General features: G+C 44.8%; 1 protein-coding gene across 4 annotated transcripts in view; it reads left to right on the plus strand.

The window, feature by feature from the left end:
* Positions 1–447: 447 nt before the first annotated feature.
* DGLUCY (D-glutamate cyclase) overlaps positions 448–12,043 on the plus strand; it is a 126,988-nt gene continuing 115,392 nt past the window's right edge. For 3 of the 4 annotated variants that reach the window (XM_044272547.1, XM_044272545.1, XM_044272546.1), the window contains exons 1-2: positions 5,266–5,420; positions 8,632–8,743. In XM_044272547.1, the coding sequence (XP_044128482.1) occupies positions 5,391–5,420; positions 8,632–8,743 (142 nt within the window). In that variant the 5' untranslated portion in view covers positions 5,266–5,390. Of the gene's footprint in view, positions 482–3,156; positions 3,256–5,265; positions 5,421–8,631; positions 8,744–12,043 lie in introns of those variants that run through there. The other variant, XM_044272548.1, reaches the window with a different exon arrangement.

Raw genomic sequence — 12,043 nt, forward strand, 5'->3', positions numbered from 1 at the left:
GTTCTATTTTCTGCGTTTTTCACGCAAGTGAAATGGGGCTGCGTGAAAATCGCATTGCATCCGCAAGCAAGTGTGGAGGCAATGCAATTTTCACAGATGGTTGCTAAGGATATGATGTTAATAAATAGGGATGAGCCCCGGGACCCCATTAAAGTCCATTTACTTTATTATTTTTCATTATAACATGGTTATAATGGAAAATAATAGCATTCTTTAATACAGAATGCTAAGTAAAATGTCCATTGAGGGTTAAAAAATAATAAAAAAATCACCTCATCCACTTGATCGCACAGCCGTTATCGTCTTCTTTCTTCTTCTTGCAGGACCTGCAACAGGACCTGCGCTGACGTAATCGTCATGCCACGTGGTGAGCGGCGCTGTGACAGCAGCGCAGGTCCTGCTGAATGAAGATAGAAGATCCTTCAAGGTCCTGTAAGAATAAGAAAGAAGATGATAACGGCTGCGCGATCAAGTGAATGAGGTGAGTAATTTTTTTATTATTTTTTAACCCTCAATGGACATTGTACTAAGCATTCTGTATTAAAGAATGCTATTATTTTCCCTTATAACCATGTTTTAATGGAAAATTATAAAATCTACTGAACCCAAACCCAAACTTCAGTGAAGAAGTCCGGGTTCGGGTCTGGGTACCAACATTCAGTTTTTTATCACGCGCGTGCAAAACGCATTAAAACACTTTGCACTTGCTCGGAAAAAAACTGAAAAACGCAACGCAATCGCAAACAAATTGCGTGCGAACTCACAACGCATACGGACTGAATCCGGCATGCTCGTCTGCACACAGCTTTTTTTTCCCTGTTTACGTTCCATTTTTTGGTGTTCTGTATACGGAACCATTCATTTCAATGGATCCGCAAAAAAAACGGAAGGTATCCCATATGCCTTCCGTTTCTGTATTTACGTTCCGTTCAAACATAGAACATGTAGAACATGTCCTATTATTGCCCGCAAATACCGATCCGTGACTCCATTCAAGTCAATAGGTCCGCAAAAAAACCTGAATGCATACGGAACCATCTATTGAATGTACTTACTGTTTAAACATTATTGTATGCTTCCGTTTGTGATCCGCAAAAACGGATCACAAACGGAAACCAAACTGAAAAACACAACGGCAAAACGGAACGGAAGCGGAAACACTACTGAAACAAAAAATGTAATAAACGGATCCGTGAAAAACGGACCGCAAAATACTGAAAAAGCCATATGGTCATGTGCAGGAGGCCTTAGGGCCCTTGCACACAACCGTATGCCCTCCCATACGGTCCGTGAGGGGGCCATATGTCCCGGAACGGCATTAATCATGCGCAAGGGAGCACACAGCATCATAGATTACAATGATGCTGTGCACGTCGGGCCGCCCGCGTGGCTATTGTGGTTTTGCCGTTCCGTTTTTCTGTTTGCTTGCCGTTTTTGATCCGTTTTTTTGCGGATCGCAAACGGAAACAGAAGCATACAATAATGTTTAAACAGTAAGTACATAAAAAAATTTGGGTGGGCATAACATTTTCAATAGATGGTTCCGCAAAGACCGAACGGAACGGAAGACATACGGATGCATTCCACATGCATTCCGTTTTTTTTGCGGACCCATTGACTTGAATGGAGCCACGGATTGTTATTTGCCGGCAATAATAGAACATGTTCTATGTTTGAACGGATTGGAAATATGGAAACGGAAGGCATACGGAGTACCTTCCGTTTTTTTGCAAATCCATTGAAATTAATGGTTCCGTATACAGTCCATACACGGAACGCAAAAAAACGTTTGTGTGCAGGGGGCCTTAGATTCAGACGTCCGTAGAATGGGTCCTGATCCATTTACAATGGGGCCGGAAAAGATGCGGATAGCACACAGTGTGCTGTCCGCATCTGCATTTCCAGTCCGCTGCCCCGAACTTCCGGACAAGAATAGGAATCCTCTATTAAGTGCCAGCAATGTGTGGCGTCAATGTTTTGCGGATGTCTGAATGGACCCTTAATCTGAGGCTCCTTTCCTGAGTTATGATACTTTTTCTTAATATGTGAATTAGGCCTCATGCACACGACCGTTCCGTTTTTTGCGGTCCGCAAACCGCCGATCCGCAAAAAACGGAAGCCGCCCGTGTGCCTTCCGCGGCCCATTGTAGAGATGCCTATTCTTGTCCGCAAAACGGACAAGAATAGGACATGTTCTATTTTTTTTGCTACGGAACGGAGCAACAGCACACGGAGTGCTGTCCGCATCTTTTGCGGCCCCATTGAAGTGAATGGGTCCGCATCCGAGCTGCAAAGACTGCGGCTCGGATGCAGAACAAAACAACGGTCATGTGCATGAGGCCTTAGGCATTTGGTGCAATGTGGGTGTCACCATTGCTCTTGTTGCACCAAAGCTCCGCTCTTTTCTCTGACCAGTCCCTCCCTCACTGCTTTGCTACTGCGTGGCCCTATCAGATCAGGCAAGAAGAAGCTGGCCACAGAAATGAGTGGAGCTTGGGTAAAACAAGAACAATTGTGATGCCCTTATTGTACCAAAGGCATTAAGAAAAATTATAATAACTCGGGAACGGAGCCTCAGATCAACAAAATAAAAAAATATGAACCACAGCTATGTGTCCGTGCAAACAGATAGGGAGGTCGCTGGTGACAGATTCCCTTTAAGACATGCTTGTTGACTGTTTCCAATGGCAACAATATGTGATTGAGGTGGAGCTGCACATGGCAGTCTTATTTTTTTAAATAATCCCATCGATTAATACACGAATTTGTCGTTTCCAACATCTAGAGCAGGGATCAGCAAGCTTCGGCAATCCAGGCTCCAGCTGTTGTGAAGCTACAATTTCCAGCATGCTTCTTCATTTATTTCTATGGGAGTTCACAGAACAGTTGATCAGGTGCACATGCTGGGAGTTGTAGTTTCACAACAGCTGGAGTGCGGAGGTTGCTGACCCCTGTTCTAGAGTATTTGATAAAATGTGGAGGAGGATGACCAACAGACATATGAATGCAGAAACGATGACCATTAAGTAACTTGAAGATTAAAAAAGAGTAACATTATTCATATGGTTACCAGTCACTGCACATACTATTTATTAATAGCAATAAGAGTAGTAAATAATAATAGTCCTAATAGTAGTTCTGTTCTCTCACCACTAGGTGTCGCTGTAATACCAAGAACTAATTTTCCCCAGGAACCTTGGTTTTGAGTTCCAGTTTCTACTGGGGAACTGTTTAATTGCACCTTCAGAGTACAAGGTGAGTGTTTTGACTGCTGTTTGTATCATGAGCCCTTCATTCTCGATTTCCTAGTGCAAATGAAAATCCTAGTAACCTATAAGAGTACAATTATGCACAGCGAAAGATTATTGAAGAAATATATTGTGCGACTGGTGAAATAGCAATACCGTAGAAAAATTAGTATAGCCTCTGTTAAAGCGTTTGTCCAGGATATGTCTTTGTAAAGGCAAGAAAACTATTTAAAAAACAGTACTCATCATTTAATAATCCGGCACACCGAGAGTCCATGATGGCCATTGTTTACCGCTATGCAGTTGATTATGTGCCGTCTATGCACAAGACCGCTGCAGCCAATCACTAGCCGAGGAAAACATTGCAGGGCTCACTTGAGCACCATGGCCCTTTCCGGCAGCTAGTGGCGTAGCTGGAACTGACTGGGCCCCCCAGCAACTTGTTCTCAACCCCCTTCTCCCCTGCAACCCTCACTCCTGTGGCTAGTTAAGATCATTATCTCAGACGAGACCCGGCAGCTGCGTTGTCCGTTTCTTACAGTGTCACTGTATATAATGTCATTGTATAACACTGTTGAGGGGGCCCTGACAATAAAATTTTCCCGTTCTCCTCCTAGGCGGGCCCCTTCTGAGTTTCCCCTGCTTCTCCTATAGCTACACCTCTGCTGGCAGCTGATTGGTGGTGTTTCCAAGAGTTGGACCCCACTGATCTGATATCGATGACCTATCCTGAGGAAAGGTCATCAATATTTAAGTTCCAGAAAGCACCATTAAAGGGGTTATCCAAGACTATTAAATGCCCCCCATATGCCCGGGCCCCTCACAATGAATATACTTACCTGGTCCCCGAACCGCCACTGCAGCTTTTGCACGGATGAAAACATCTGGTGACGCTAGGGAGGCTCGTCCACGTCCCCGCCTGCCATTGGCTGCTCCCCCCCGACACCGGATATTTTCATCCGCACATGGGGAGAAGCAGGAGCGGCGCAGGAAGCCAGGTAAGAATATTCATTGTGAGGGGCCCGGCATATGGGGGAGCATTTAATAGTCTTGGGTAACGCCTTTAAAGCTATTTTTGCCTATATCCTGGAATAGCCGTGTTTGTAAGTTGATTCAGTAAATCCTTATTTATTGGTATATTTTGCATCTATAGCAGCATTCCGTTATTGGGGGGTCATTTACAAAGACCGGCTTTTTACGAAGGTCTTTGTTGACCTTCTCCACTGCTGGAGGACTCCCCTAATGTATTTGTCATAAATTTAGCGCACCTCTGGCAGTCCATGTGCCTGAAGTAAAAACTACTGCAGGCCCTGACTGGAGTACTTTTTACTCCTCTTTTACACCTGGTTAAATTTCCCAAATCCAAAGTGGTGAGGACGGCATAAGCAGGCCGTGTTACAAAATACTGTTGCACGGATATGTAAAAAGTTGCAAAAAGGGGTCTTGCGAAATTTTTTATGCCAAAAACGGACATACATGTGTTTATAAATGGCCCCCGTTGTCTTTACAGGGAGTAATTGCTAATAGTCATCATAGTGCAAAGCGAGGGATCAGCAACCTTTGGCACTCCAGATGCTGTGAAACTACAACTCCCAGCATGCAAACTTACTCGGCTGTTCTTGTAAGGCTACTTTCACACTAGCGTTCGGGGCTCCGCTTGTGAGTTCCGTTTGAAGGCTCTCACAAGCGGCCCCGAACGCATCCGTACTGCCTCAATGCATTCTGAGTGGATGCGGATCCGCTCAGAATGCATCAGTCTGGCACCGTTTGGCCTCCGCTCCCCCATTGACTTTCAATGTAAAGTCTGGACGGATCCGTCTGACTAACTTTTACACTTGTAGGGAGTCTGGACATGCTGGGAGTTGTAGTTTTGCAACAGCTGAGGAGCCTCAGGTCGATCATCACTGCTCTAGTTGATGACATTTTAAGATTATATTCACACTCAGCAGATTTGTTACAGAGTTCTGTTCCATACAAGTCAATGGTAAAAGACGGCATGACTTTGAGTCCTTCCAGTGACGTGGACTTTCTTCTTTCACACTTTATAACTATTTAACCAGTTGGTTAAAAATTGATACCAAGTGAGCAAAATCTTAAGAATAGATTCTGGATGTATTATCTGGGGTGCACACGCCACCAGTCATGGATTCACCTGTATCGTCCGCACCTGAGGTAGGTCATGCTGTAAAAGGGCGACAGTAATTAGAAAAATTGTGGGATCCATGGTTGGATAACCCAGGTATGGCCCTTCATGCTACAAAGTAGAATGACACTTCAGTCGTTGCACTTGGTGACACTGGTTAATCTCTACTTTCTCATTTTTTGATTCATAGTCTGAGTCTAAATGACTGTTGTGATGATCTTCGAGGATCCTCGAGCAGACATTGAGATGATTAATATATCTTAGTCCTTGGATATTATAATCTCCTCATGTTCCCTTGTACATGATCAGACACGTTGTCTCTCATGCATATGTTCATTTAAACCGGACCCGGGGGGGGGGGGGTCCAGGAGTTGGGTTTTCTTTGTATTTTCCTGCTTTAAATCCTAATAAAGATTATCTGATTTAGGCTACTTTCACACTAGCGTTCGATCGGATCCGTTCAGAACGGATCCGTCTGCATTATTTTGGCATATAAAAGCTAAGTGTGAAAATAGCCTCGGACGGATCCGTCCAGACTTTCAATGTAAAGTCAATGGGGGACGGATCCGCTTGAAGATTGAGCCATATTGTGGCATCTTCAAACGGATCCGTCCCCATTGACTTACATTGTAAGTCTGGACGGATCCGCACGCCTCCGCACGGCCAGGCGGACACCCGAACGCTGCAAGCAGCGTTCAGCTGTCCGCCTGTCCGTGCGGAGGCGAGCGGAGCGGAGGCTGAACGCCGCCAGACTGATGCAGTCTGAGCGGATCCGCATCCATTCAGACTGCATCAGGGCTGGACGGAAGCGTTCGGGTCCGCTCGTGAGCCCCTTCAAACGGAACTCACGAGCGGACAGCCGAACGCTAGTGTGAAAGTAGCCTAAGGCCTCTTTCACACGGGAGTCTGCGCCCCCGTTGCCGTATTGCGGACCCGCAATACATGGGTGCCGTTCCGTGGGCATTCTGCATCACTTCAATGGGTCAGCAAACCCGGAGATGCGGAATGGTGCGGAACGGAAGCATGGAACAGAACCCTACGGAAGCACTACGGAGTGCTTCCGTGGGGTTTCGTCCCGTACTTTCGTTCCGCAAAAAGATAGAACATGTCCTATCTTTTTGCGGAACGCCCGAATCGCGGACCCATTAAAAGTGAATGGGACCGCGATCTGCTGCGGTTGCCCCACGGACTGTGCTCGTGCATTGCGGCCTGCAGCACGACCACGGGGCGCACATGCCCGTGTGAAAGAGGCCTAAAAAAAGACTGACCTTAAGGTACCTTTACACGAGGCGATTATCGGCGCGTCTAAAGGGTCATTATTGCAAAGTTTATTACACCAAAAAAATGAATCGTTCGTCTCTGTCGTACCAATCATCTACCCCTGTAACGGTACCTTTCACACGAGCGAGTTTTCCATGCGGGTGCATTGCGTGACGTGAACACATAGCACCCGCACTGAATCCTGACCCATTCATTTCAGTGGGTCTGTGTACATGAAGGTTTTTTTTTATCACACATCATTTCTGTGCTTTATTCTGCGTTTTTCATGCAGCACGGGCCCCATAGAAGTGAATGGGGCATTCAGATGCAATGCGTTTTTCATTGATGGTTGCTAGGAGATGTTGTTTTTTTTTTTTTTTTTTTTATATATATACACGTGCGTGAACAATGCTTCAAAATTGATTGCACCTGCATGGAAAAGAGTGAAACACTGAACGCAATTGCAGACTGAACTTGCTTGCAAAATGGTGTGCGTTTCACTGAACGCATCCTAAGAGAATCCGTAACGGTCGTGTAAAGGAGACCTTAGTGAGCCATTCCAATAAATAAAGCCTGGTCGCAGTCACTGCTGATAAGAGATTAGTGGAATCTCAAGGAATTACTGATTTTTATCTCAACAACAAGACCTATATAATGGAAAGTTCATCTTTGTGTCAGTTTGTCACTATTTTAAAGATCTCTGATTGTTGTCAGTGGATGAAACCATTCTTGATTACATCCAGCATCTGTAAGCCTGACCTGTCCAGCGTGCCCAAGTAGAAGGCATGTTGCAGTGGAAAGCATGATACACTTTAAGGGGTATTCCCATCAGAGACATTAATGGCATATTGATAGAATATGCCATAAATCTGCACAAGCTGTGAGTCCCACCTCTGGGATCTGCTCCTCCCTCAAAAACAGGGCCCCCTAGCAAATGAAGAGCAAGCCACGTATGCGCAGTCACTGTGCATTCAACGCTTAAGGACTTCCAAAAATAGACAAGCACTGGCTCTGCAATTTTTGGAAGTCCCATAGCATGTCCGCATGCACAATATGCTCCCTGTTCACTTCGGGGACCCGTTCTTGAGAGGGGGGCGAGACCCAGAAGAGGAGCCCTCACCTATCAGACATTTATGGTATATCCTATTGATATACCATAAATGTCCCAGATGGAACAACCCCTTTAATGAACCAGTTTCATTCAGACCTGATCAGCCTGAGTTTACATGTGTTTGTCACGGTTTTACAGTGCGATTTCTCGCCCTGCGGTTTTTCACTAGTAAAAAGCCAAAAACCATGTTGCAAAAGCGTGACAAATTAGGTTTTGTTGCACGGTAATTGGCTGTATGGCACATGACTGTAAAGTATAAACTCCGCCTCAGGATAAGGGTGCATTCACACGACAGCACCATGTTTTGCTGTCCGGAAATTACGGATCTGCTAAACACGGGTGCCTCCCGTGTGCGTTCCACAATTTGCAGAACGGAATGGGCGGCCCATTATAGAAATGCCTATTCTTGTCCACAGAATCAGTTCCATGTACCTTAATGGGAAGAAATGCAGAAATCCATGTGTGTGGATTGAATGGAACTGATTTTCAGTCGCAGAATTTTCTGCCACAAAATCTGCTGCGTGTGAAGGCGCCTAAAACTGCACTTCAGCCACAGCATCTGAATACAAGTTTACTGCCCCTGACTCCAAGCAAAGTGCAAGTTTTTTTCTGCACGTCGGAAGACAGCATTGCTTGGGGTCTGGGCACGGTGAAACTTACTTCTCATTCAACTGCTGTGTCTCTGGATCTTTTCTTGATCTATTTGCCATATGTAGTGCCTGGCCTCTATTTTTTCTATGCTCTTCTGCAACTGTTTACTTTTCCGAATGGTGTTGCAGCTGAAAACCTCTGTCGCGCGCCTTATGAGCCAGGACGGAGAGATCCTGGGTATGATAATCCTAATGAATGTATGGTTATTTTCTCTCTAGTTGCCTGGCATGGTTTGTCTGCAGTCACTGAGGTCTCTTTTCCCAGCTACTGTTCGTGGCTTGATACGACAAAACCGAATACACATCCGTAACACATCAGGGATGTCGGCAGGTAACAGTTATTGACCTTAATGGCGTTTTCCCATCTGAACAATTCCTCTGTCTTTGTTGCCGGAAGATGCACCTAATTTGGTGTGCTCCTCGTCATAAATTAGGCTGGGTTCACATCACGTTTCGTATATATGTTAACGGATGCCTCAGACTGATCCCATACAGTGGCATCTGTTCACCATAGAGTTCCATTGTAAAAAAATTTATAAAATGTATACGTTAACATATGCGTATATATATATATATATATATTTTTTTTTTACCAGACTCTGCAGGATACAAAAGCGTGGTGTGCTTGGTTTTGCATTTTTTTTTTTCCACTGTATACAATAAACGGGTGCCAAAGACGTGATGTGAACCCACATTAGCTGTATCTTTGGTAGTCCTTGCTCTTGCCAGAAAATCTACGCTAGCCAGTTTTTAAGGTATCTTTTCTCCTGGAGTTATATTAGTACATTTTCTGTGGCCAGAGTCCTGGCCCCTGCCACAACCCTTCTCTGCCCCTCTGCTCCCTTAACACTCCTTTGTGTCAAATGAGGTGTAAAAACGCTGTGCAACAAATATTGTCACACAGGCATTTAAAAAGTTGCAAAAAAGGGGTCGTGCGACAATTTTACGCCAGTAAGAGGCATAAAACTGTTCTTAAATGACCCCCAAGGACCTTTTATACAACGCACCATCAGTGGCAAACATGAAGGGAATGAAGATGAGAGCAGCGAGTCCAAAATCCGGCTATTGTCACTTTGTAAATAATTAAAAGAAATGGACACGGAGACCAAAGTGCAGGGTGTTCACGGATGCAGCTTTCCTGAATGCTACAGCTCTATGACAATGATACATCAGTGGAAACTGTGCTATGGTATTTATCAAATGTAATGTACGGTCATAACTGTTAAATTATTTTAGCCCCAAAGACAATTTACAGTAAGTGTAGCAGCCACAAACCGTGATGGCATGCGGTGTCATCAGAAATTGACACATTTTTCAAACCAATTGTTAATGGCTGCACGATTTTGCTTCCATTGCATTTGGAAACTACACTGACTTGTGGTAACACTGCATGCTACTGCGGCTTCTCTGTGTGAACTCACTGCCTATTACACAACCTTTTTTTTTTTTACTGTTTGCGGGACGTTTTTTGCGTTCCGTATACGGAACCATTAATTTCAAAGGTTCCGCAAAAAAAAAAAAAACCTGGAATGTACTCCGTATGCATTCCGTTTCCGTTTTTCTGTTCCGTTGAAAGATAGAACATGTCCTATTATTGCACACAAATCACGTTCCGCGACTCTATTCAAGTCAATGGATCTGCAAAAAAAAAAAAACTGAACACATATGGAATGTACTCCGTATGTTTTCCGTATCCGTTCCGTTTTTGCGGAACCATCCGTTGAAAATTTTATGCCCAGCCCAATTTTTTCTATTTAATTACTGTATATTCCATACGGAAAAACACAACAGAAACAAAAAACGGAACAACGGATCTGTGAAAAACGGACCGCAAAATACTCAAAAAGCCATACGGTCGTGTGAAAGAGGCCTTAGGGCTTCTTCAGATAAGCGTATGCTGTTCGGAAATCATGCTCCGTGTTGTGAACGTGATAAGGGTCCATTCACACGTCCATGTGTGTTTTACGGATCCGCAAAACACGGACACTGGCAATGTGCGTTTTTTCGCATTTTGCGGACCGCACATCGCCGGCACTAATTGAATATGCCTATTCTTGTGCACAATTGCGGACAAGAATAGGCCATGTTCTATTTTTTTCGGGAACGGAAATGCGGACCCAGAAGTGCGTGTCCGCATTTCCAGATCAGGGCAGCACATTGTGTGGTGCGGCCCCATAGAAATAATGAGGTCCGCAATTCCGTTCCGCAAAATGCGGAACAGAATTGCGGACGTGTGAATGGACCCGTACCCATTCTGGACACTGCTCGTTTTGCAGGAGTGCACGGCATTATACTGATTTATAATGCTGTTTGCCACTGCATGGCCTTATTTCTACAGAATTAGGCCTCATGCGCACGACCGTGTGCCAGCTATGCCCGGCAATGCACGGGCGCTGACCTTGTGCCCGCTGTCTGCGAACGCGGACCCATTAACTTGAGTGGAGTACACCATCTGCATCCGACAGTCCACACTGTAGTAGTGAATGCATTACCTTTTTGCGGTGTGGTGACACAGACCGAAAACCCACGGAAGCATTCCTTAGTGCTTCCTTGGACTTTCCGATCGGTGTCTCCATTCGACATTGCACATACAAGGATAGGACTGTTCTATTAGGGGCCAGCTGTTCCGTTCCACAAAATATGGAATGCACACGGATGTCATCCGTATTTTTTGCGGATCTCTTTTTTGTGGACCTCAAAATACATACGATCGTGTGCATGAGCCCTTATAGTGACAGCTTTATGTCAGTATGATTCAGTAGATACAGGTCATGCAGAGACACACAGCATTATAATTGTCGTGCGCTCCTGTAAAATAAGCAGTGTCCATAACAGGTAATCAGGCTTACAACACAGAGCGTGATTTCCACACAGGACACGCTCATCTAAAAGAGCCCTTAGGGTTTATTCACACATGGAGGATTTGCTGCACACGTGGATTTCTTATTTTTTTAATTTTATTAAAAACTAAACAAGTGAACCAGTTTTTAAATGTCGTCCACATACTGTGGACTTGTTTCGCATGGAAAAACAGACACAACATGGATTTTCAAATATGCCTCATGATTTCTGTTGCAGATTTGTCAAGGATTTCACTACGTTTACCGTACAGGGGTGAAATCCATGATGTGTCTGCAGCACTATTCGCTGCAAAATCTACATATGTGGATAACAAATGCAGATTTTGCAGTGGATTACTCTGGAAAACATCTACTACATGTGGACCTACCCCTACGGTACAACCAAGGGCGGACTGGGAACTTAAAATGGCCCTGGAAAAAACCTAAAAGTGGTCCCATGTTGTAGGCGGGTCCAAATTGACAGAAGAAAACACAAATAGGCAAGGACAACTCAAGCCACAAGTAGGCAGGGACAACAGAAGTAGACGGGGCCAGCAATACCACAGTGCAGCACAAAATACTACAACAGCAGAACCAAATAACAGTGCAGCACAAAATACCGCCCTATCACCATACTTAGGACAGGTATACAGTTGAATTCAGGAGGGATCTGCGGCTGCTGGCCAGGTGCAAAAGTTACTGATCTTCCTAGCATTAATTAATCAGATCATTATGTACCTGGACAGCGATCATGAGGAGGGCTTGGGTGGCCCCCTGGGCTTCGGCCCACC

The sequence above is a fragment of the Bufo gargarizans genome, chromosome 11 (genome assembly GCF_014858855.1).
Source record: "Bufo gargarizans isolate SCDJY-AF-19 chromosome 11, ASM1485885v1, whole genome shotgun sequence".
NCBI classification, from domain to species: Eukaryota; Metazoa; Chordata; class Amphibia; order Anura; family Bufonidae; genus Bufo; species Bufo gargarizans.